The following is a 27800-nucleotide window of genomic DNA, read 5'->3' as shown; positions in this document are numbered from 1 at the left end:
CGGAGGTCTCAAGAAGGTAACAAATACAAGAGTGTGTGTGTGTGTGTGTGTGTGTGTGTGTGTGTGTGTACGTGTGTGTACGTGTGTGTACGTGTGTGTACGTGTGTGTGCACTGTACATCTCATCAATCAATCTGCCTTTGTTTCCTTTGACCCACCGCGTTGTTACCATGGCATTAAGGCTAATGCTGCTCAGTAATGGGCTCAATTATTCTTCAGGTTAGGGAGTGTGACGCTGGCAGGCGTGCACAAATGGACAAGGATGTCTTGTTGGACGTCGTCACAAGACGGGTCGCTGATTTAACCGCCTCCTCCGGAAACAAATGCCTTTTCCCGTTGCCATTACGCCCGGGCGTCACGATACATCACCTGTGGGTTGGAGACGAGACCCTTCCCGAGGATTTCTGAGGATTCGGCCGCCGGGTTTTCAATCGACATTGAAATCAAGCGAACGCCGGGGCAGGGGAGGGGATATTGTCACGGTCAATCACTGTGCTGTCATGGCGCAGCGACAAGCGACCCCATCGATTCCTGCTGTAGCCTCCCGCCGCCTGTCTCATTGATTTAGGCTGCACACTCTTCCATGACGGCCTGTCCTTCTCCATTAATTACCTCTGCCAAGCACACCATAGGATGTTGCTATCGAACGTTGGTTCAAACATGCTCCACCGATATCCACCAACTTCAATGTGAAAATCTCCCCCTTCACTTTTTTCATGCGCAATATTGCCCCCCAAAGGCCTGGGGTGGAACATTCAAAGTGATTCCAAGGAGAAACAAAACCTTGTGGTTTGTGTATGAATGACACGTGGGCCAGTGTGTATTTGGTGCGGATTGGGGAATGTGTTTTCCAGGGTATCCCAAACCCATGGCTCTTTAGTGCCTCCCTAGTGGCTCCCTGGAGCTTTTTAAAAAACGTATGAAAATGGAACAAGAGAGGGGGGAAATTTTATTTTTTGTTTTAATTTGGTTTCTGTAGGACAAACATGACACAAACCGTCCTAATTGTCTGAAAGCCCACTCTTTTATTATGTTTGTTTATGCTTTGTACTTAAATGTAGAATATATGTATAATATACAGTGTTTCCCATAAACTGCCAAGATACCTGTGGCGGCGGGGGCGTGGTTATGGGCGTGGTCACCATGACATCGAGTAATTTGCATAATTTACTACAATGATATGATTTTCTCTAAAAAGGCTCAAAAAAAGTATACTTACTAATTAATAACAGTTTTGTTTTAAACGTCCATCCATCCATCCATTTTACAATATAATTACAACACTTTATGTACATATTTATACACAGATTTGAACAATAAGTTATTCACTGAAATATATTTATTAATTGTGGTTCTTACAAAAAAATATATCTTATAAAATATAAAAGCTAAAATGTCTCTTAAAGCTCTGCCCCTTTAGTTAGTGCATACTAAATAATTTAACTTTAGCCTACTACTACAACCATATTATTTACCAGCAACATAAAGTGAAACAGAGGCAGAGGTGTCCTGCCACAGTCAGTAACAAATACCGTATTTCCTTGAATAGCCGCAGGGGCGCTAATTAATTTAAAACCTCTTCTCACCCCTGCGTTTACCAAAAGCAGGCGAGATTGCCATGCATGCGGTAATTATTTTAAAACCTCTTCTCACTCCGGCGCTTACCTTATCATGAAAAGCACATTTAATAAAAAAAACGTTATTATGATCTTACCTTTAGGTATAAATGAGTCCATGCCAGCTCCTTTTGAAGAAAAGTATTGATATAGAAGTCTTCCTTCAGTTTTAAAAGTCTCTCTGTCTCGATGGAGATCTTCCTTTTAAGTATTACCTCCTGCTTCGATTGAAAGTCCAGTTTAGAAAACTGTTTTATTTTAGATATGTAATCCTCCATGGTAAAATAAATGGCTGCGCACTATTGCTGCTGTTGTCTTCTTCTGCAGCACAGGTCTTCTGCAGTACCAGCAGTCGCAAGAAGGATCACTAGCGCCCTCTACCACCAGGAGGCGGGAGTCATTTAATGACTCATGTTTGACCCGGCGGAAGTGCCAAGCATGCGCTAATTATTTTGCGAAACGAGTTTGACCCGGCTGTAATTCTAGGCATGCGAATACCATATTCCGGGCGCCAATTCAAGGAAATACTGTAAACAGAAAACAGCAGTGGTCAAATACAAATAAGGCAACAAGAGAAGTATTCTACACTTCTCTTTTGCAAAGTAAATCTGAACAGCCTGTATGGGCATCTACATCAACTATATGATTTGCCTGAGAAGCTGGACAGGACAAAATAAAAAATAAAAAAAATCTATTTGTGGCGGACGTAATTCTTTCGTGGCGGGCCGCCACAAATAAATGAATGTGTGGGAAACACTGATATATTTATATTATTTACTTGTGAATAATGCTGTATAATAGACTGTATTTATATTATTCACATGTGAATAATGCTGTATAGTAGGGGTGTAACGGTACACAAAAATTTCGGTTCGGTACGTACCTCGGTTTAGAGGTCACGGTTCGGTTCATTTTCGGTACAGTAAGACAACAACAAAATATAAATTTTGGGGTTATTTACCAAATTTGCAAAATCTTACACCAAAAATATTTTTCTTAGTGGACTATTTGATGTGACGTAATGGGAACCTCGGATAGGTCAATAATTCATAATAACATTTATTTTGATTCAATATTATGTTTTGAGCAAAGACAGTTTGAAAGAAAAAAAAACAGATTTGTTTTATTAGTCAACATTGCAACTTTTTCTAAATTACATTTCACCTTTAAGCTTTTTTATTTAACTTTTGTTATGTTTTTGTTTATTTTAATAGTATTTTTAGAATGTGCCTTGGGCCTTTAAAACATTAGCTGTGGGCCGCAAATGGCCTCCGGGGCACACTTTTGACACCCCTGCCATAGATAATAAAAAATAAAATCTGATAAATCTATGGATAAAAAGCAGAGCCTGGCGACGCATGCACGTTTATCATAACTCTCTCGCTCTCTGTCTCTGCCCCTCCCTCACCAATGCTGCTGCGCCGCACAATATGTTTTGTTTTTAACCCCTTCTTAACCCTGAACGTACATTGAAAATACACGCAATTCTAACTCAAAATGCCGGACATTTGAGGCATTTAAGAAACTCCGCCCTCACAGCTCCGCAAAAGAGGACATGTCCGGTGGAAAGAGGACGTATGGTCAGTCTATCGTAGCCCGTTAGCTGCTAGCATGCCGTGTGTTGTGCTTCGGTGTGCATTGTTTACACAACGTGCGTTACGCTACTTAATATGTCCGTGTGGAAACTCGTTCGGTACACCTCCGAACAGAACCGGAACCCCCGTACCGAAACGGTTCAATACAAATACACGTACCGTTACACCCCTACTGTATAGTATTTATTGTTTATTGTGAGCAAACTGTGGTGCTTAATTTCCCCCAGGGATCAATAAAGTACTTTATATTCTATTCTATTAACTGGTGAAACTATTGGGGGAGCGCCGTTTTGTCCTACTAATTTCGGGGGTCCACGAACGCACCGTAGTTGTGTGGCCTGTGACGCAGCAGATTGTTTACATCAGGGCTGCCCATTAGATCGATCTGGGAGGGTGTGTCACTCGATCGTGAGGCATCAAAAACGAAAAAAAGTAGACCTAAAATTAGTGATCATCAATTTTAACTAAGACACCACTTGTGCGAGCTTAGTATGAAGAAAAAACGACCGCCAGGCACGTGAAAAGCCCTTTTTATTACAACATTCTCTCTCCGTACCGGCTGTCAAAAGTGTCAAGACCGACCGCACGGTTCCTGTCTTCAAAATAGAAGTGCTGCACCATCCTGCCTGCGCTAACAAAATAAAAGTCTTAGAAAACTAGCTTATACAAGCTAGCGAGCTACGGCGGTAACGCCAATGTATTTCTTGCAAAGGTTATAAAGACGAGTATGGAATCTGGACAGATAAAACGCTAAAAACAACCACTTTCATGTGGTGTTGGGAAGAGAATACGACATACGTCTGATTCCAACCAATGCAAGTCATCAGAAAAAGGTAATGCACCAACTTATATTATTGTCTTCATGAAAGAAGGGAATCTGTGTGTTAAACATGCTTGTATTTTTATTAAATATCTTTAACATGTGAACAAAAACATCTATTTTAAAGATACATATGTATGTAGGTAGGTAGGTAGATCACCTCGACTTGGTCATTTGCTAAGTAGCCCGCCTGCTGAAAAAGGTGTGGGCACCCCAGGTTTACATGTATAACTTTCTCAGACGCTGCCACAGAAAGACGTGTTTTATGCCACTTTTTTATCTAATGCTGTGCGTGACTGCACAAAGGTGAGCTTTGTTGATGTCATTGACTTGTGTGTAGTGCTAATCGGGCATATTTGTTTAGTGCATAACTGCAAGCTAATCAATGCTAACATGCTATTTAGGCTAGCTGTATGTACATATTGCATCATTATGCCTCGTTTGTAGGTATATTTGAGCTCAATTATTTTCTTTTACTTGTGTCCTCTGTGTAATTATTTTATTTTTGCATTAGAAGAAGACAGCCTGCCGTTTCCTTTAACATGGACACACACATCTACTCCTTTGGCCATTCTAAGCCAGTCATTTCTAGGAGTTATCTCACCCCTTGAGAAGCCTCCGTTTTACTATTGTGTAAAAATGTGTGGAATAAATGTAACATTTCAACATTTCTGTCAACGAAGATTTGTGTTAGCCTGCGACCCACATTTTTTTTTCTTTAGCACGGTGATGGCTGTTGCAAACAAAACAAATACCTGTGCAAGCAGATATTCTTAAACATGAACAACATCAAATCCAAATACCGCACCCGCCTCACAGATAAGAGCTTGCAGTCTTATAAACACTTACATCACGTGTTGCTTTCATTATTACACTTATATAACGCTTTTCATTTTTTGCGGCTTCTGGCAGATTTATTTTTTGTATTTTTGGTCCAATATGGCTCTTTGAACACTTTGGGTTGCCGACCCCTGCCTTAGGTGTACAGCTTTGAGGGACGCATTTTGGTCATAGAATGACTGTGGTTGTTCCTCGCCAGTAGTGCGAACCTTCTTTGAATAAGTCAGATTTTCCGGTCTATGAAGTGCACCGGTACTCCATATTAGCTGCACCCACAACATTTTTGAGAGAAAACACTTTTTTTTCCATTAGCCACACCGGACTGTAAGCCGCAGATATATACGTTTTGAAATGAGTTATTGACACAGAAATAATTTACAAATGTGTATTTACATACCTTAATTGTCTCTAAAGGGTGTCTGTAACGGCTGTAAAACAGCTGATCAAACAAAACAGAAGTCCAATCAGCTAAACAGACGCAACGTTTTGGTGAATTTACTGAGGAATTTCTGAAATGTAACAATACAAAAATAATGCCATTGTAAGTTAATAATACCAACACAGACATTCGTAAACGTGTGCGCATATTAGCTAATGCTAACGACGCGAGCTTGATTACATCACGATAGCATTTACAAATATGCGTGAAAACACTCCCACAGACATCACACATGGGACGTTTAGAAGGTAAGAATTGTTTTAGTTGTAAAACTTACAAACGTTGCTTGCAGTGATGAATGAAAAACGCTATGGATAGTTAGACCAATGTTTTTCAACCACCGTGCCGTGAGATAGTCTGGTGCGCCGTGGGAGATTAGGTAATTTCACCTAATTGGGTTAAAAATATTTTTCACAAACCAGTAATTATAATCCGCAAATGTGCCGTTGTTGAGTGTCAGCAGAGTAACCGTGTAATACTCTTCCATATCAGTAGGTGGCAGCAGGTAGCTAACTGCTTTGTAGATGTCGGGAACATGGTTTGTCGTGATCATAATATGCAGATGACAGCGGGAGGCAGTGTGCAAGTAAAAAGGTATCTAATGCTTAAACCAAAAATAAACAAAAGGTGAGTGCCATAAATTGATAAACGTGGACCCCGACTTAAACAAGTTGAAAAACTTATTCGGGTGTTACCATTTAGTGGTAAATTGTACGGAATATGTACTGTACTGTGCAATCTACTAATAAAAGTTTCAATCACTCAATCAATGCCCTTAAGCAAAGGCATTGAATCTTAGGGATGGCTATACAAAACGAAACTAAAACTGAACTGGCTGCAAAGTAAACAAAAACAGAATGCTGGACGACAGCAAAGACTTACAGCCTGTGGAGCAGACGGCGTCCACAAAGTACATCCGTTTGTGACATGACAATCAACAATGTCCCCACAAAGAAGGAAAGCGTCCGCACAACTTAAATCTTAAGTCTTGATTGCGAAAATGAAGCAGGTGCAGGGAATAGCGTTCAAGGAAGACATAAAACTGCTACAGGAAAATACGAACAAAAGAGGAAAAGCCACCAAAATAGGAGCGCAAGACAAGAACTAAAACACTGCACACAGGAAAACACCCAAAAAAAGCAAAATAAGTCCGGTGGTGACAGTACACCTACTTTGAGACAAGAGCTATAGTGTTGCATGCTTGGTTATGCTTTAAAGTCATATCCAACAATTGCGAGAACGACTTTTTATTGTCAATATCAGCTGCTGAGTTTCATTTGTTTATGTTTTCTGCTTGTGGTGTGCCTCCGGATTTTTTTCATGAAAAAAATTTGCCTTGCCTCAAAAAAGGTTGAAAAACACTGAGTCAGAAGATGGAAGAGCGTTTCTACTTCCGGTTGAACGCTCTTAAAAGAAGAGCACTGCAGCACCTGCAGTGAGTGACCTCGCCCAAAAGATGGCACCGTAGCACAAACTAACGCACTTTTTTAGCGTCTTTGCTTGTTTTCTAGGTTTTTTTTAAAAATTATTTGCGTTATGGCCGGCAGCGAAGAAAAATCCATAAGTCGCGGGGTTCAAAGCGGAGGAAAAATGTAGCGGTTTATAGTCTAGAATTTACGGTAATAATTGCCTGTGATAAGGTCACATTTTGTAAAAGAATATGTCATTTCATGGTAGGGGGAACACTAGCTAGCTAGGGTTTGATCGAACCCAGGTTAAGAACCACTGCTCTAGCTCAGTGGTTCTTAACCTGGGTTCGATGGAACCCTAGGGGTTCGGTGAGTCGGGCTCAGGTGTTCGGCGGAGGTCAAAACACACCCGACTCATCGTGTAAATACAAACTTCTCCCTATCGGCGTATTACGGATACGGCAACCGCTGACTGATTTGCAGGTGTGTAATTTGTTGTGAGTTTATGCACTGTGTTGGTTTTGTTGTTTGAACAAGGTGATGTTCATGCACGGTTCATTTTGTGCACCAGTAATAAAAACATGGTAACACTTCAGTATGGGGAACATATTCACCATTAATTAGTTGCTTATTAACATGCAAATTAGTAACATATTGGCTCTTAACTAATCATTATTAAGTACTTATTAATGCCTTATTCGGCATGGCCTTATTATAACCCTAACGCCCTAACCCTAACCAAATAACTCTAAATTAAGTCTTTGTTACTTAGAATATGCTCCCCTAGTGTCCAAATAACTCAAAATTAAGTTGTTGTTACTTAGAACATGTTCCCCATACTAAAGTGTTACCAAAAACATATAATTTTGTCTTGAATTTAAAAAAAAACATTTTATTTTTCACTAAAGAAGGGTTCGGTGAATGCGCATATGAAACTGGTGGGGTTAAGAACCACTGGTCTAGAATTTACGGTAATAATTTCCTGTGATAAGGTCACAATTTGTAAAAAAAAAAATGTAATTTCATGGTAGGGGGAACACTAGCTCCGTGGTTCTTAACCTTGTTGGAGGTACCGAACCCCACCAGTTTCATATGCGCATTCACCGAGCCCTTCTTTAGTGAAAAATAAAGACAAATTCAAGACAAAGTTATATGTTTTTGGTAACACTTTAGTATGGGGAACATATTCTAAGTAACAAAGACTTAATTTAGAGTTATTTGGTTAGGGTTTGGGTCAGGGTTAGAAGGTTAGGGTTATAATACAGCCATGCTGAATAAGGCATTAATAAGTACTTAATAATGACTAGTTAAGAGCCAATATGTTACTAATTTGCATGTTAATAAGCAACTAATTAATGGTGAATATGTTCCCCATACTAAAGTGTTACCATGTTTTTTTACTGGTGCCTAAAATGAACCGTGCGTGAACATCACCTTGTTCAAACAAAACCAACACTGCATAAACTCACAACAAATTACACACCTGCAAACCAGTCAGCTGTTGCCGTATCCGTAATACGCCGATAGGAAGAAGTTTGTATTTACAGGATGAGTCGGGTGTGTTTTGACCTCCGCCGAACCCCTGAGGCCGACTCACCGAACCCCTAGGGTTCCATCGAACCCAGGTTAAGAACCACTGCTCTAGCTGCTACCTGCCGTGTATTTCTGGCACTTGGTTAGCATTTGACCCACATAGGTTGTCGGCACAGAATTGCGCCTGTGGTTGTCTGCCTCTTACCCCCATGCGCTAAAGCCTCTGGCACTTTGGGATTAACACTCCACGCATCTCTCGAGTCGAGAGCGAGGGCACGATCCAGACACTCGGAGCCCTGCGCGCCCAGACAGGCAGCCCCATGTTCCCCTGCCCCGAAGCGGATTCCTGGCATGCCATAGTAACCTGCCGGATCCTCTTTCAGACAGTCGCCCCTTCAGACTCCCCTCCTTCCACTTCCTCCTGAGCAAGCAACGCTCTCGGACATGCATGTTTGCGTTACTTGGATTCCTCTTGGCTCAATGCGTAGAACGCATGCAATGGCATCCCAACTATATCCAGGCATGTTAGCGTCGCACCAGAATAGAAACCTGATTCTAAAATGGACTAGGAAGATAATAATAGTCTGTGATGGAATGTGTGGGTGAATTGTTTCCTCATAAGACACCATTCAGGTTATTCAAATCAAGCCTGATTTTGTCTATGTTTGATGCGACTTTTCGTACTAAGAACTACGCCTCTGTCCCCCCCCCCCTATCCTCTCTCCTTGCAGCCTCGTAGATCATGTCTGCAGATTCGTTTGGCGCCGGCGGCAGCGATGCCCAGCAGACTCTGCAGTCCTTCTGGCCTCGCGTCATGGAGGAGATCAGGAACCTGACTGTGGTGAGTCTGCTGCATCACAGGCGCCCGCCCCTCCACCGCGGCGCGCCGCTCACTGGAGCTTGTACGTTTCAGAAGGACTTTCGCGTGCAGGAGTTGCCACTGGCTCGAATCAAGAAAATCATGAAGCTGGATGAGGATGTCAAGGTAAACGGCTAGTTTTACATGCAAACGCCCCTTTTCCACCGCAGGGATTCACCAGAGTAAAATAAAGTCTATAGGGTACTTCTGGGGGAAGGCCACATCTAGTGTGTGTGTGACAATCATTGGTACTTTAATCTTTAATCTTTAATAATGAAACTGGTTCAATACAGGTTACATGTTCGAAAATCTCCTTCTGGTTGCATGGATGTGGCCTAAAAATTTATTTTTAATATATATACAGTACAGGCCAAAGTAGGGCTGGGCGATATGGCCTTTTATTAATATCTCAATATTTTTAGGCAATGTCAAGATACACGATATACACTACCGTTTAAAAGTTTGGGGTCACCCAAACAATTTTGTGGAATAGCTTTCATTTCTAAGAACAAGAATAGACTGTCGAGTTTCAGATGAAAGTTCTCTTTTTCTGGCCATTTTGAGCGTTTAATTGACCCCACAAATGTGATGCTCCAGAAACTCAATCTGCTCAAAGGAAGGTCAGTTTTGTAGCTTCTGTAACGAGCTAAACTGTTTTCAGATGTGTGAACATGATTGCACAAGGGTTTTGTAATCATCAATAGCCTTCTGAGCCAATGAGCAAACACATTGTACCATTAGAACACTGGAGTGATAGTTGCTGGAAATGGGCCTCTATACACCTGTGTAGATATTGCACCAAAAACCAGACGTTTGCAGCTAGAATAGTCATTTACCACATTAGCAATGTATAGAGTGTATTTCTTTAAAGTTAAGACTAGTTTAAAGTTATCTTCATTGAAAAGTACAGTGCTTTTCCTTAAAAAATAAGGACATTTCAATGTGACCCCAAACTTTTCAACGGTAGTGTATATCTCGATATTTTGCCTTAGCCTTGAATGAACACTTGATGCATATAATCACAGCAGTATGATGATTCTATGTGTCTACATTAAAACATTATTCTTCATACTGCATTAATATATGCTTATTTTAAACTTTCATGCAGAGAGGGAAATCACAACTAAGTCAATTTAGCAAAAGTGTATTTATTAAGCAGTTATTAAGCAGTGGCACAAAACAGAAAGTGCAAGATTGTCAGACATTTTAAAACAAGTTATGAGTGCACTTTTGTGCATGATGTCACTAAGATGACATATCAAAACAACACTAAATTAAAGTGCACTTTTTGTACAGAACGCCACTACAATAGTTTAAAAACAAATTAAGTGCACTTTTGTGCATGATGTCACGCAATATATTTCAATAAGTGTCAAATAAAAATGAGCTGCATAATATGAAATCAAATAGTGTATGTCCTTCACTATGTGGTAGGTTCCTGCGGGCGTTATCTCCTTCTGTTGTTGACTATTTTTTTCATACGGTGTTGATGTGGAAATAGTTGCTTCGGCATTTTGTTGGTGTGGCACCGAATGGAGATGTTGACATGCGGAGTTTCAAGCACTCCTTATTCTCTAGCGGGTGACTTTTCAAATGATACTACTTTAGCAGTGGTGCTACTTTTTGTAACAACGCTCTTGCCGCATAATTGTTCAACATCTTCCCGTTTGAAGCCAAACCACCGCCAGACGATGGACCACGTGCTGTATTTCTTGGGAATTAATTCCTCCTTCATTTGTTACCAGATTCGCACCTTCTTTCTCTCGTATTACCACACGCCGCACCGTTAGCATCACAGCTAACGTTACCATGTAGCTACCTCTCTGCTCTGCGGGAGCGTGTGATGTTGCACACGTGACGTATGTAAGAAGGTGCGCTTGTTTTAAGTCTCTGTGAGAAGGAGAGACAAAGTGTGGGAAACGCATGCAGTGTAATGCCCGCAGCTAAAAGCAACTGCGTGAGAATAGTATACTCGAATATCACGATATAGTCATTTTCTATATCGCACAGAGACAAACCCGCGATATATCGAGTATATCGATATATCGCCCAGCCCTGGGCCAAAGGTTTCGACACACCTTTTTATTCACAACACAACTGATGGTCCCAACCCCATTGATAAAGAAAGAAATTCCACTAATCAACCCTGATAAGGCACACCTGTGAAGTGAAAACCATTTCAGGGGACCGTATCGAGAGAATGCCAAGAGTGTACAAAGCAGTAATCAGAGCAAAGCGTGGCTATTTTGAAGAAACTAGAATATAAAAGATGTTTTTAGTTATTTCACCTTTTTTTGTTAAGTACATAACTCCGCATGTGTTCATTCATAGTTTTGATGTTACAATCTACAATGTAAATAGTCATGAAAATATAGAAAACTCATTGAATGAGAAGGTGTGTCCAAAATTTTTATTTTTTTAAATAGATTTTTGAAAATTATGGATAGATTTGGAATGAACAAGAATCGCGATTCGGATGTGCATCCGTTTTTTTTATGCACCCCTACTGGACGATATGGATGAAAACTGTATCACAATATAAGTGTGTTATATCAGTTGATATCGATAATTAATTTTTTTCTATGACCCTTTGGGAAATAAGGAGCAGGGGAAAAATATATTACGGTAAATGTAAACATTTTAATTTGAAGGGGGTAAAGGAATTATATCTATATAGCGCTTTTCTCTAGTGACTCAAAGTGCTTTACATAGTGAAACCCAATATCTAAGTTACATTTAAACCAGTGTGGGTGGCACTGGGAGCGGGTGGGTAAAGTGTCTTGCACGAGGACACAACGGCAGTGACTAGGATGGCGGAAACGGGGATCGAACCAGGAACCCTCAAGTTGCTGGCACGGCCACTCTACCAACCGAGCCATACCGTCCCGTATAATTTGAGATTATTATAATCCCCTCAGCTACCAAGGCAGAAAGGAAATGTCAACACAAGCATGGAAAACACTCAATGTAAACAAAATAGTAAAATCACATTGAACACGTAATAACAAGAGCTTAAAATGAAGGTGCAAAAATAAAGAATATGTAAGAAATGTTTAATAAAGTGTGAGAAAATGGTGCAAAGTGTGAAAATGTATACATAGAGAAACCTGAGAATAATTATTTTCTGCAGGTTTAGTGCCAGGAAGTTACAGCTGTGCTCTAAAATGTGGTGTGGTTTTAGCGGTCTTGGTGGGGACGAGCGCCTTGCATCATTTACAGACCACATTGGTCTGACTACGGTCCTTTAGAAAAAAAATCCAAAAAAGTGCCATTCTGTCCAGGTGACTTTTCCTCATTTATCCACAATTTCTTTTTTTTTACTTTCTCTTCTCACTCCATGCAGAGAATCAACCGCCAGACAACCAAACTTGATAGTTGATACTGTTACCTGATTGGCTGTTAGCGTGTCACTCCCACTGATCAGTGATCACTTCCTGCGTTGCTCGGTTACCAGACCTTGCTTCCATACTGCCGCTTTCTTCTGACAAAGAAGAACAAAAAATATTAAACGTTTTATCGAACACATTTTTTATTGATATTGATTGCATGTCGATTGCGATATATATTGATGTCATTTTATTGCCCAGCCCTATGTTTAAATTCATCCACCATGTTTTAGCTAGCGTGTTGATTTCATTTTTGCAAGCTTTATTTCGCTGACCTGATGAATGGAGCAAAAAAAGAGGCGCTACGACAAAGACACTGAACTTTGAGGTGCGGTGGAAAAGCAAATAACACTAACGCACATAGATTTACCAAGACTAGTTTTTCCCTGGTAAAGGTTCCTGGTCATAACGGTGGTGGAAAAAGGGGACTAACATTTTTCTCAAGAGAATATGCTCCCAAGTTGAATCCATCTAGTGCACTCCCTTTGGCGGTGGAAGCACGTGCGAGTGATTATTTTGCTCGTTACGGCAGATTATCAGCTCGGGACTGTTCGCAGCCCGAGCGTGTCGTGTCAAGAGCACCGTCCCCTCCGTTAAGCGCTGGCTTAAAGTTGGTAAAGAGATCAGGAGATCACTGCCATATTTGACGCGGGACCCTTCTGGCAGCCTTGATAGTGTGTGTGCATTTATTGCCATGAGCAGCACACATTCTGTGTGTCCATTTAAAGCAGGAGTGTCCAAACCATGTAGGGGGGCGCACATTGGGCTAAAAAAAATATAAAAAATAAAAAATATATATACAGTATATACCGGTATATTTTTTTAATTTTTATTTTATTTTATATTTTTATATTTTATATTTATAAATAAAAATTAATTAAAAAATATATATACATTTTATATTTTATTACTATATATATATATATATTTATATATATATATATATATATATATATATATATATATATATATATATATATATATAGTAATAAAATATATATTTTTTTTAATTTTATTTATATATATATATAATTTATATTTTTATATTATATATATATGTATATATATAATTTATATTTTATATATATATATAGTATCATCCCTGCAGGACGAGGAATAGCTAAACATGCTTCACTACACACTGTCGCTCACCGGCGTCACAATGTAAACAAACGCCATGGGTGGATCTACACCTGACATCCACTAATGATACCAAGTACAGGAGCGTATCTAGTCGATACTACTATGACTACATCGATATTTTTTAGCATCACAAAATCTTTTTTCGTTTAAAAAAAGAAAAAAGGTTTATAACTCAGAAAATACGTCTCTGGACACATGAGGACTTAAATTATGACCAATGTATGATCCTGTAACTACTTGGTATCGGATCGATACCCAAATTTGTGGTATCATCCAAAACTAATGTAAAGTATCCAAACAGAAGAATAAGTGATTATTACATTTTAACAGAAGTGTAGATAGAACATGTTAAAAGAGAAAGCAAGCAGATATTAACAGTAGTGAAGTGAAGTGAATTATATTTATATAGCGCTTTTCTCTAGTGACTCAAAGCGCTTCTACATGGTGAAACCCAATATCTAAGTTACATTTAAACCAGTGTGGGTTGCACTGGGAGCAGGTGGGTAAAGGGTCTTGCCAAAGGACACAACGACAGTGACTAGGATGGCGGAAGTGGGGATCGAACCTGGAACCCTCAAGTTGCTGGCACGGCCACTCTACCAACTGAGCTATACCGTCACAGTAAATTAACAAGTAGATTTATAATTCATATTCTACCACTTGTCCGTGATAATTTTGACAAAATAATAGGTAGATAAATGACACAATATTTTACTGCATACGTCAACAGACTAATTAGGAGTCTTTGTTTGTTTGCTTACTACTAAAAGAAAAGTTGTCCCGTATGTTCACTTTTTTTCAAGAACACAATTGCAGTAAGAAACACATGTTTAATGTACCATAATATATATATATATATATATATATATATATATATATATATATTATATATATATATATATATATATATATATATATATATATATATATATATATATATATATATATATATATATATATATATATATATATATATATATATATATATATATATATATATATATATATATATATATATATATATATATATATATATATTAAATAAAGCCAATGATGCCATTTTTTGTGGTCCCCTTTTATTTAGAAAAGTATTGAAATACATACCGGTACCAAAATATTGGTATCGGGACAACCCTAATATATGTGTATATTTATATATGTATGTATATGTGTATATTAGTTAGTTAGTTTATTATTTCTTTGGTTAGTGGTCAACGGAATAAACAGTTTTACATAAACAAACAGTTGTACATTCATAAATTGAAAATGTTGCAGACCGAAAGGATTTAGGCTGAAGTTGAACACTTATTGCGCCTAACCCTATAAACAATGTCAAATACAAAATGAGCTTCCTAAAAATATGAAATTTCCTTTGCACAACATACTGCTGCTCACTGCTCCCCTCACCTCAAGGGTGATGGGTCAAATGCAGAGAATAATTTTGCCACACCTAGTGTGCGTGTGACAATCATTGGTACTTTAACTTTTTAACTATAAATACACCTTGTACACAACATAAACACTGTTCAATTACATACACAGTAAAGACCGGTATATGTATATGATTGCAGCATTATACTGTCAGATATTTCAAATGAAGTTGGAGGCACCCTGCGGGCCAGGTTCCTTATTAGACTTGTGATGTCTTGCTGGCCAGAATGAACACGCACAAAATCAAATAAAAAAATAAGCGCATAACAATTTTCGACACAAGGACACGACAGAGAAAACAGTTTTCGTCATCATTGTTCAAATATTGTAACGTCTGTCGAGACGCTTTGAGGACATGAATTCCATCCATCACTTTACTGAGCAAAACTCTTTGTCGGCCATAAACACATCACCAAAACATTAGTAAAAAAAATTATATCTAGCAAAAGTGGTCATTTTCTGCAGTACAAACCAGACCAAAAGCAACTTTGTTATATCAACAGCAGCCGCTCGCTCTTTCTCACTTGCGCCAACACATGCACATATGGCACTTAGCCAGTGATGCGTTTACAGCCACACAAAAAGTCGGACAACTCCAACACCACACATAAAGTGTCATTCCAGGTCGTTACACTATGATTTACCAATCAAATGTGTGCTTATTCTAGTGTCATTTATTAGGAATCTTAATTTATAAATATTAATCATGAAATGCTGTTAGTATATTAAATAAATACTAATAAAAATATATTTTTTACAAACAGGAAGTTGCAGGAATGTACACATGATCCCCCGCTTACATCTCATTGTGCAACATGTGAATGTTTTAATGGAAACTAAATGCAATGTCTGAAAGGGGTACAAATTATTTCCAAAGCAGGACCTCCACCCAGACAAACAATACAAGTACACAGTTCATGAAAAACAATATTTGTTGTTATTGTCATTGTAAGTGGGCCTAAACACTTATATTAGAAATGGAAATGACTGCTGTCATTTGATTATAATAATAAGAGAATGTTGTCTGTCTATCTGTGTCGGCCCTGCGATGAGGTGGGGACTTGTCCAGGGTGTACCCCGCCTTCCGCCCGAATGCAGCTGAGATAGGCTCCAGCGACCCCAAAAGGGACAAGCGGTAGAAAATGGATGGATGGATGGAGATTGAACTTGTAATTTAGACAGGTTTGGGACAGGTGTGCTGCTGGTGTAGCCACAGTGTGCACGTCTGATGTTGCTCACATGAACTTCACTGAATGCTCAGGGACTTTTTGCGTTTGCTCACACACATGAAAAATTAGAGGGAACATTGGTTTGGACACCCCTGATTTACAACTTGTCATTTTGCAGTGTTTATGTGGAGTTGAGCACCACTTTATGTCACCGGTTTGATGGTTCACTCACTTGTCACTTGACGTATTGCGTATTTATTGCACGCTGTGTATTTCAAATACATCTCGTGTATGACTGACGTTTTTAAGAGCTGGTGGGTGTTTTCAACCGTGCAGATGATCAGCGCCGAGGCCCCGGTGCTGTTTGCCAAGGCAGCACAGATATTCATCACGGAGCTCACCCTCAGAGCGTGGATCCACACGGAGGACAACAAGCGACGCACGCTACAGGTCAGACGGGGAACATCTCTGCTTGTTGTTTGTCTCTTTGATTATTGGGTACACTTTGTCTCTTCTCATTACGCAAAGTCTGCAAAGGCCCTGTTGGAATTGCTTCGTTAATTATTATTCTCCCATTTCGATCGCATTTTTGACGCATTTAACATGTACGACAAACCCACCAATTTTGCAAACGTGTCCAGTTTTACATTTCTTATGTAACGCCAAATAGAAAATTAGAAAAAATTAGCCCCTCCCGCCAGTTTCACGTATCGCTGGAGACGTCGATCATGACAGGACGCATGTAAAAGTCTGAAAACAAACAGGAAGTCGGGCATCTTGGTTTCAGTCGAACCATTTTTTTTTGGCCAAAAACAGGGGTCGTACTTTAATGATCTCCTCCTAGGGATTTTGACCAAATGAGCCTTTGTTAAAATGACAGATACTAGAGATGATAAATTGCTAATTAATTTTGCTTATGCCGGATCTATTCAACTGGCGGCCCGCAGGCCAAATCCGGCCCGCCAAACATCGCCCAAAAAGGCTTGATGAAACCATTAAAACTAGGGTTGATCATTTATGCAGTACTCCCGCCACCCCGCAGGGGGCTACAGCGAAGCATATGTGTCACAGTGGCACAGCAGCGGGGTGAGTAGAACAAGACTATTCATTCAACCCTGGAAAAACATTTTTTTTAAATGGCAAAAATCTGATTTTTAACAACGAAGTATTAATGTTCTGCCTCGAGCAAGTGCTCAAGTTATTGTTTCTTGGCGGACTTTTTAAGCGACAGACACAATGATCCAGACAAGCAGCAACAATTGTAGAACTCCTAGCAATTAAGCTTCATCCCAAAACTTGGTCAAACATTTGTAAGTAGATATCATTTATGCATAAAGATATTTACGTTTTTTTTGTATTGAAATTGATTTGTATTCATGGTCGTGTTGTTTTTTGTCTAATAGTAAAACCCAGTTTAATGCATGCATTGCTAAATTTGAGCAGTAGAGGGCGACAACGCTAATAGTGATGTCACATACAATGTTTGGTGTGTGGATGTTATTTCTATATGTGTCAACATTTGTTGTTTATTGTGTGAATATATTAACACTATTTTATTTATGTAAAATATACAATGGATGTTATACTTTTATGTTTATGTTTATATTTTCAGTCTTAGAAAATGAAATGGGGGGAAGAAGTGTAAAGAAATAAAACTAAGGAAGGAAAATAATTCAAAAGAAAGAACATCAATCCTCAACAAAAGCTGGAGATTATTTATTGCTTCATACTGTTAACTAGCTGCACACGCTGGAAACGAGAAGCGAGGGCGGAATAATGCATTTATTGACCGTGCAGTGTGAAAGCCGACGTGTTTAAAGGCCTACTGAAATGATTTTTTTTTATTTAAACGGGGATAGCAGATCCATTCTATGTGTCATACTTGATCATTTCGCGATATTGCCATATTTTTGCTGAAAGGATTTAGTAGAGAACGACGACGATAAAGGTCGCAACTTTTGGTCGCTGATAAAAAAAGGCCTTGCCTATACCGGAAGTAGCGTGACGTCACCGGAGGAAGGACTCCTCACATTTTCCCATTGTTTACAATACAGCGAGAGAGATTCGGACCGAGAAAGTGATGATTACCCCATTAATTTGAGCGAGGATGAAAGATTTGTGGATGAGGAAAGTGAGAATGAAGGACTACAGTGCAGTGCAGGACGTATCTATTTTCACTCTGACCGTGACTTAGGTACAAGGGTTCATTGGATTCCACACTTTCTCCTTTTTCTATTGTGGATCACGGATTTGTATTTTAACCCACCTCGGATACTATATCCTCTTGAAAATGAGAGTCGAGAAGGCGAAATGGACATTCACAGTGACTTTTATCTCCACGACAATACATCGGCGAAGCTCTTTAGCTACTGAGCTAACGTGATAGCATCAGGCTCAAATGCAGATAGAAACAAAATAAATAAACCCCTGACTGGAATGATAGACAGAAGATCAACAATACTATTAAACCATGGACATGTAAATACACGGTTAATAATTCCCAGCTTGGCGAAGCTTAACAATGCTGTTGCTAACGACGCCATTGAAGCTAACTTAGCAACGGGACCTCACAGAGCTATGATAAAAACATTAGCGCTCCACCTACGCCAGCCAGCCCTCATCTGCTCATCAACACCCGTGCTCACCTGCGTTCCAGCGATCGACGGACGAAGGACTTCACCCGATCATCCGTGCGGTCGGCGGCTAGCGCCGGCTAGCGCGTCTGCTATCCAAGTCAAAGTCCTCCTGGTTGTGTTGCTACAGCCAGCCGCTAATACACCGATCCCACCTACAACTTTCTTCTTTGCAGTCTTCATTGTTCATTAAACAAATTGCAAAAGATTCACCAACACAGATGTCCAGAATTTTGAGATGAAAACAGAGCTTTTTTGTATTGGATTCAATGGTGTCCGAATACTTCCGTTTAACTAGTGACGTCACGCGCATACGTCATCATATATAGACGTTTTCAACCGGAAGTTTAGGGGAACATTTAAAATTGCACTTTATAAGTTAACCCGGCCGTATTGGCATGTGTTGCAATGTTAAGATTTCATCATTGATATATAAACTATCAGACTGCGTGGTCGGTAGTAGTGGCTTTCAGTAGGCCTTTAAGTAAACTCGGTCTCAAAGAAATATCACCTGCAGAGGCACTTTCTGACGAAACATTCACATTTCGATATCCGGCCCCTGAGAACTTGGGCTCTTGAAACAGCGGCCCTCTTCATTATGTAGTTGAATAGCCCTGGGTGTGGCATGGCACCAAACCTTAATTTGATGGTTCGCCACAAAAATGTCAACATTGTAACTCGGTTCCACAAATTCAGATCTTTATCATAATTGGTACAATTACGCAGTTCCGGCGGCATTACTGGGTACTGATTCACATCAAATGAAATCTTTAGGCACCTCACGATTCGACTCAGATTATTGAGGTGACTATTCGATTCAGAATCGATTCTCGAGTCAACACTATTCTCGTAATATATTTAATGTATACATTATAATAAAACCTTTTTTAAAACAGGTTCATTTACATCTCTCCTCTTGGCTGCTGACATACGATTTATAAGTGCAGCGTTAGCCTCTGGTGCCGTGAATGTCAATCAAGTGACGTCTTGGTAAAGATTGATGATCGCTAATTTTTAGCTCTATTTTTTTAATGCCTGGCTGGCGATGGACTGACACACCCTCCGCCATCGACGTACCATATTTTTCAGATTATAAATCGCTTCGGAGTATATGTCACACTGGCCGGAAATGCATAATAAAGAAGGAAAAAAAACATATATATATATATACGTCGCACTGCAGTATAAGTCACATTTTTGGGGGAAATGTATTTGATAAAACCCAACACCAAGAATAGACATTTGAAAGGCAATTTAAAATAAATAAAGAATAGTGAACAACAGGCTGAATAAGTGTATGTTATATGAGGCATAAATAACCTACTGAGAAGGTGCCTGGTATGTTAACGTAACATATTATGGTAAGAGTCATTCAAATAACTATAACATATAGAACATGCTATACGTTTACCAAACAATCTGTCACTCCTGATCGCTAAATCCCATGAAATCTTCTTCCTCGTTGTCGCTCCTGGTATGCGCCGCTAGCGTCCTTTCTTTCTGCTGCTCGATCGCCGTTTTCTGCTGCATATTTCACTACGTCCAGCTTGTAATCTGCAGTATATGATTTCCTTTTCGGTGCCATTTTTGTTCAGTTTTTATAAGTTACCGCCAATGTAAAAATGATCCATTTTAATAGCTACGGCAGTAGCATATAGCAGTTAGCATCCCATGACCCACAATGCACTTCTGCCATGACCCTCCCCCGCCGAATTCTTATTGGTTGACGTATGCGTGACGATTGCTGACATTTTGCTTCGTCTCTTCCGTGAATTAGATAAATAATACAGTGTTTCCCACACATCAATTTATTTGTGGCGGCCCGCCATGAAAGAATTAAGGCCGCCAAAAACATTTTAATTTTTTAATTTTAAAAAAAAAATAATTTTTATTTTTATTTTTATTTATTTATTTTTTTTGTCCTGTCCAGCTTCTCAGGCAAATAATATAGTTGATGTAGATGCCCATATTGGCTGTTCAGATTTACTTTACAAAAGAGAAGTGTAGGATCAAGATTTTTGGAGCTCTTTGTTCAGTGGTTTAGATGTTTGATGAAGCTTTGTGTCTATCTACCACCACTACTGTTTTCTGTTTATTTGTTACTGCATGTGGCAGGACACCTCTGCCTCTGTTTCACTTTATGTTGCTGGTAAATAATATGGTTGTAGTAGTAGGCTAAAGTTAAATGATTTAGTATGCACTAATTAAAGGGGCAGAGCTTTAAGAGACATTTTAGCTTTTATAATTTTATAAGATATATTTTTTGTAAAAACCACAATTAATAAATATGTTTCAGTGAATAACTTATTGTTCAAATCTGTATATAAATATGTACATAAAGTGTTGTAATTATATTGTAAAATGGATGGATGGATGGATGGACGTTTAAAACAAAACTGTTATTATTAAATAGTAAGTATACATTTTTTGAGCCTTTTTAGAGAAAATCATATCATTGTAGTAAATTATGCAAATTACTCGATGATGTCATGGTGACCACGCCCATCGCCACGCCCCCACTACCACAGGTATCTTGGCAGTTTATGGGAAACACTGTAATATTATTTGATATTTTACGGTAATGTGTTAATAATTTCACACATAAGTCGCTCCGGAGTATATGTCGCAGCCACGGCCAAACTATGCAAAAAACTGCGATTTATAATCCGAAAAATACGGTAATGGGCTCCCCTGTCATAGAGGAACTTTTACTCACTTGCAGGTAGTCTGCCATTTTGCTTTGAACAGCAACAAAATGGCCATGACATGACTCTGCAAGCCCGTATGTTGACCAGAAGTGCTGTGTAAGAAAAAGCCATACATCAGTGTCCACAATTTTGACCTTGTGCCATCTCGTCTTTAAAACTCAACTGCAGCTCGCTCATTGGGGCAAAATGTCCCTAATGTGTGCACATGAAAGCAAGGGGCCTTGCCCCAGCATCCCCCAGAGGAATCTCTCTGCGTGTACTTTGCTCGACTCTCAATGCAAAGCCCGGCGGACACCGCTGACCCACATTGCCACCCCCCCCTTTTTGGTGCCGTTTGGGCCGCCCTGCCATCCCAAAGTGGAATAAGCCGGACTCTGGGAATGATGCGAGGGGGCAAGAATGAAGCGGGCGGCGATGGGAACAGATTAGAGCTCGTCTCACCGGGATGTTAAGAAGGGAACATTTTGAGGCAGAACATGAAAGCCCTTAAGTCCACTTTATCCATTCACATACCTCACAGAGATTAGCAGCAGCCTGTGTGTGTGTGTGGTTGTGTGTGTGTGTGTGCATGCAGGTAGGTGAAAAGGCTGCAAAAGAAGACCGTGTTATCATGTTCATCTCCTTTCAAGTGGAAAACTCAAGACCTACTTTGGAAGTTTGTTGGATTCAGCCGTTCTCTCACTTTACGCCAGGCGTGACCAAAGTGCGGCCCGAGGGCCATTTGCAGCCCGCAGCTAGTTTTCTAACGACCCAGCACGTTCTACAAATACTATGATAAAAAAATAATAAGTGGAGTAAAAGAGCAAACAGGTGAAATGTACTCAGAAAAAGTTGCAATATTGACTCTAATAACACAAAGCTGCCAAGCAGGCTATTTTGCTCACAAAACAATAATAAATCAAAATAATTGTTATGAATTATTGACATATTTAAGGCTCTAATTACTTCACATCAAAAATTCCATCCATTTTCCACCGCTGATCAGAGTCGGCCTAAGCGGAGACCTTCTCCAGTGGCGTTCCCAAGCCAGCTGTGAGGCATAGTCCCTGCAGCGTGTCCCAGGTCTGCCTCCAGGCCTCCTCCCGGCTGGACATGCCCAAAACACCTCACCAGGGAGGCGTCCAGGAGGCATCCGAAAGTAGATCTTCCTACTCGAAGCCTCCCCCGGATGACCGAGCTCCTCCTCCTATCTCCAAGGGTGATCAGAGCTAATTTCTGCTGCCTTGTCCTTGTCACTACCCAAAGTCTAGTTTGAAATAGTTTTGGGGTAAAATATTGCATATTTTGTGTTTTTGCCATTTAAAAAAGGGCATAAAACATAAAAAAAACAAAAAACGTATTGACAGATAGACCTGAAGTTGATCCAGAGATTGAAGCGTTGAATACTTTTATTTATATGACTTACTTTGAACATTTTAATGACTTAGACCCTTCCGGGTCCCCGGGATCAAACTTGAGGGGAGCCCTAAAGGTTAAAAAAGTATATTTTGAAAATTTCATTTAAAAATGGCCTCTGCTTGCTTTGATTTTTCAGTGTGCGGTCCTTGGTGGAAAAGGTTTGGACACCTCTGATTTGCCATATAAAAATCAGTTTTCTTTACCAAAAAGGTATTAAACCAAAAATAACTTGAAAAAAAGGTGTAATCAACGCATAGATCTGAAGTTGATCTAAAATATGACTTATTTTTAACACTTTTATGATTGGGGCCCTTTTGGACCCGTAAGAAATGTAGTGGGATTAAAAAAAAATGTTTTAACCGTTACTGCTCACAAATAATAATTAAAATCCATGTTGTTTTGAGTTGACATATTAAATCTCTAATTACTTCACATCAAATATTCCACCTGAACATTTTTTGTTTGCCATATAACAAACACAATTTTATTTGACAAAAAGGGCATAAAACAAACAATAAGACATAAAAAATTATTTAAAAAAAGTATAATTGACGGATACAGTTGAAGTTGATCTAGAGACTTAACTGTTGAAAGTAAAAAAAAAAAAAAAAAAGACTTATTTTTAACACTTTTATGATTGGGGCCCTAAGAAATTTAGTGGGATTAAAAAAAAACTGCCATTGCTCACAAATGATTAATTTAAATCAATGATGTTTTGAATTATTGACATATTAAGTCTCCAATTACTTCACATCAAATATTCCACCTGAACATTTTTTGTTTGCCGTACAAAACACACACTTTTTGAACAGGACAAGCGGCAAAAAATGTATGTATGGAAAAAGGGCATAAAACAAACAAAAAAACATGAAAAATTATAAAAGCCTATAATTGACGCATAGATCTGAGGTTCATTTAGAGACTTCAGTGTTAAAAGTAAAAAAAACATTAAACAAATGTCATTGCTCCAAAAATAATTAATTAAAATCAATGTTATGAATTACTCATCTACTTATAGGGCTCCAATTACTTAACATCCAATATTTCACTTTGAAATTCTTTGTGAGAAAATATTGCATATTTTGTGTTTTTGCCATAAAAACAGGGTTTTGACAAAAAGGGCATAAAACATGAACAAATATACTTTATATTGACAGATAGACCTGAAGTTGATGGAGATATTTAAGTTCAAATTAATATATATGACTTATTCTTAACATTTTTATGACTGAGATTAAATTTGAGGGGATCCCTAAAGGTTAAAAATATGATATATATAGTAGTTGTTTTGATAATGAAAAATTTAAAAGTGGCCCCTGTATGCTTACATTTTTCAGTGTGCTGCCCTTAGTGGAAAAAGTTTGGACACCCCTGATTTGCCATATAAAAAAAACAGTTTTCTTTACCAAAAAGGCATTAAACCAACAAAAAACATGAAAAAAAACTGTAATCAACGAATAGATATGAAGTTGATCTAAAATATGACTTATTTTTAAGACTTGTATGATTGGGGCCCTTTTGGACCCCGAATAAATTTAGTGGGATTCAATTTTTTTTTTTAACTGTCATTGCTCACAAATAATTATAATTAATAATGTTCTATCTAATAATTATAATAATATATTAATATACATTATATTATTATGTATATTATATTAATATATGAATATACTATAATAATAATTATATAAATAGTAATTAATAATCAATGTTATTTTGAATTATTGACATATTAAATCTCCAATTACTTGACATCAAATATTCCACCTGAACATTTTTTGTTTGCCATATAACACAATTTTATTTGACAAAAAGGGCATAAAACATAAAAACTTATAATTTACGGGTAGTTCTGAGGTTCATTTAGAGACTTAAGCAGTAAAAGTAAAAAAATTTAACATTAAAAAAAATAAATTTCAATGCTCCAAAAATAATTAATTAAAATCAATGTTATGAATTACTCATCTTTTTAAGGCTCCAATTACTTAACAACAAATATCTCACTTTGAAATTCTTTGGGAGAAAATATTGCATATAATGTGTGTTTGCCATAAAAACAGGGTTTTGACAAAAAGGGCATAAAACATTAAAAAAATAATAAACTTTATATTGAGAGATAGACCTGAAGTTAAAATTAATATATGACTTATTGTTAACTTTTTTATGACTGAGACCAAACTTGAGGTGAGCCCTAAAGGTTTAAAAAAAAAAAAAGCGATATATAGAATTGGTTTTGAAAATGAAAAATATTAAAATGGCCCCTGCATGCTTTGATTTTTACGTGTGCGGCCCTCAGTGCCAAAAGTTCGGACACCCTTGAGTTCTACGGTCTCTGGGCTGCTGGCTTGAAATGGAAAGGTGATTTCAAGTACCTTCGTAACATGAGCGAGGCCTGACGCTGCTGCAGGTCTTTCTTCTCCGGACTTGCCCGGGTCCCACTGTAGCTGCTTGGGGGGTCACTATGGCAACGCCCATCAATGGAACAAGTGTAGATGAGTGACCCGGTGTTGCCAGATATTAATCAAGCTGCTATAAATAGCCCCTAGTGCTGGGAGGGTCACAATGGGGAGGGGGGTGGCGGGGGCTGGAGGGTCTGACAGCCAATATCCTGTGGAAAATTCCACAGAGGCGGCGCTCTGCTGTGGACACGGGAAGAGGTATGGCAACAAGAGGCTGTGCTTCAAAAGACATTTACACGCCTCAGGATTGAAAGGAAGTGATTGTTGGTTTTAAAAGGAGTTTCATTCCCATGTTGAAGCTGAAGTTCTCCTAATAAAGACTCTTCTTTTCAGCAGAGAAATGAACTTTGAACACGCTGTTTGAAGCCTCAACTTTGTCATGTTCACAGCGGAACGACATCGCCATGGCGATAACAAAGTTCGACCAGTTTGACTTCCTGATCGACATCGTGCCCCGAGACGACCTGAAGCCCCCCAAGCGACAGGTGAGATTCCCGTTTTTTTTTAGCCCTGGTGTCAGCAGGCGTCTCGGCTGCAGTTCCCTCGTCGGCAACCTGGAGGCGCTGTAAACATCCTTGACTGGAAGCTGGCGTCTGACCCGGGAGGGCTTTCAGTCGGATGTTTGCAGCGTCTTATTGCTTCTGACAGCGAGTGGGAGTGGGAGGGCGAACAAAGCCAAAGTGACGGTGACAAGGTGATTGTCGAGGTGGACCCGTGCGCTATTTGAGTCTTCAGGCATGTAAACATCCTACACTCTCAGCTGTGCAGTCATGGAGCTGGGAGAGAGGTGTTTACGCTCCTGCTGACGGACACGCCTCGCCGGGATGAAGAAGACTACATGTCTGCCGTTTGTGTCCGTGGAACTTTCATGCTCATGAACTGGTTTTTTTTTGCCTACGTGATCCACTTGGGACACGAGTCTAGTCCTTGACGGTGGCATCTAAAAATATTTCAAACTGTGTAACATATTTCATATCTTTTCCTGCTTTTGTAATTTGTCTCAAATGGTACAGGCATCCGTTTGGACACCTACGTTAGTGGTTGCTAGCAAGTCATATGTGACTGTGAAAAAGACTAAAGACCAAATAACAGTTTGATAGTTACACAGGAAAGGTCCAAAAAAAGCTCTTTTCTAGCAAATACTTGAAAGAGATCAAACATTTTTAATTTCCCCTAAATAAGTTCCAAAGAAAAGTGACATTTGACAACATAAAAAGGGCTGGCCAAGTCGTTATTTGTTCAAAACTTTCATCTAATGTCAAGTCAGGGTCTATTTTGGAGTGAAATTTGCCAGCATAGTCACCACATTCTTCTTCGCACTGATACATCCAACTTTACTTTTTTTATTATATTAAATTGTTATTTTATTACTATTTTTGAAATCTCATTTTAATGTATTTATTTTGTAATTATTTATTTCTATTTATACATTTACTTGATCACTGACTGTATAACAACGGTAAAGGAGCATGTAGAGTCAAAATAAATTGTGATCAATCTGCATATCTATCTATCCATCCATCCATTTTCTACCTCTTGTCCCTTACGGGGTAACGGGGGGTGCTCGAGCCTATTCCAGCTGCATTTGGGCGGAAGGCGGGGTACACCCTGAACAAGTCGCCACCTCATCGCCGGGCCAGCACAGATAGACAGACAGACAACATTCACACACTAGGGACCATTTAGTGTTGCCAATCAACCTATCAATCAATCAATCAATCAATCAATGTTTATTTATAAAGCCCTAAATCACAAGTGTCTCAAAGGGCTGTACAAGCCACAACGACATCCTCGGTACAGAGCCCACATACGGGCAAGGAAAAACTCACCCCAGTGGGACGTCGGTGAATGACTATGAGAAACCTTGGAGAGGACCGCATATGTGGGTAACACCCCCCCCCCCCTCTAGGGGAGACCGAAAGCAATGGATGTCGAGTGGGTCTGACATAACATTGTGAAAGTCCAGTCCACAGTGGATCCAACACATCAGCGGGAGTCCAGTCCACAGCGGGGCCAACAGGAAACCATCCCGAGCGGAGACGGGTCAGCAGTGCAGAGATGTCCCCAACCGATGCACAGGCTAGTGGTCCACCCGGGGTCCCGACTCTGGACAGCCAGCACTTCATCCATGGCCACCGGACCTATGCAACTCCCCCTCGCAAGGGACAGGGGAGAAGAGGAGAGAAGAAAAGAAACGGCAGATCAACTGGTCTAAAAAAGGGGGGTCTATTTAAAGGCTAGATTATACAAATGAGTTTTAAGATGGGACTTAAATGCTTCTACTGAGGTAGCATCTCTAACTGTTACCGGGAGGGCATTCCAGAGTACTGGAGCCCGAATAGAAAACGCTCTATAGCCCGCAG

General features: G+C 39.3%; 1 protein-coding gene across 8 annotated transcripts in view; it reads left to right on the top strand.

The window, feature by feature from the left end:
• Positions 1–27800, top strand: part of nfyc (nuclear transcription factor Y, gamma) — a 71125-nt gene that overhangs the window by 29362 nt on the left and 13963 nt on the right. For 4 of the 8 annotated variants that reach the window (XM_062047267.1, XM_062047265.1, XM_062047266.1 and 1 more), the window contains exons 2-5: positions 8983–9092; positions 9168–9236; positions 16576–16689; positions 25827–25922. In XM_062047267.1, coding sequence (XP_061903251.1) covers positions 8994–9092; positions 9168–9236; positions 16576–16689; positions 25827–25922 — 378 coding nt within the window. In that variant the 5' untranslated portion in view covers positions 8983–8993. Of the gene's footprint in view, positions 1–8982; positions 9093–9164; positions 9237–16575; positions 16690–25826; positions 25923–27800 lie in introns of all 8 variants that reach the window. The other 4 variants (XM_062047264.1, XM_062047263.1, XM_062047262.1 and 1 more) reach the window with 1 other exon arrangement.

This window comes from Entelurus aequoreus, linkage group LG05, assembly GCF_033978785.1.
Source record: "Entelurus aequoreus isolate RoL-2023_Sb linkage group LG05, RoL_Eaeq_v1.1, whole genome shotgun sequence".
NCBI lineage: Eukaryota > Metazoa > Chordata > Actinopteri > Syngnathiformes > Syngnathidae > Entelurus > Entelurus aequoreus.
Note: the sequence above shows the minus strand (reverse complement) of the source record. Positions and strands in the feature narration are given on the sequence as shown.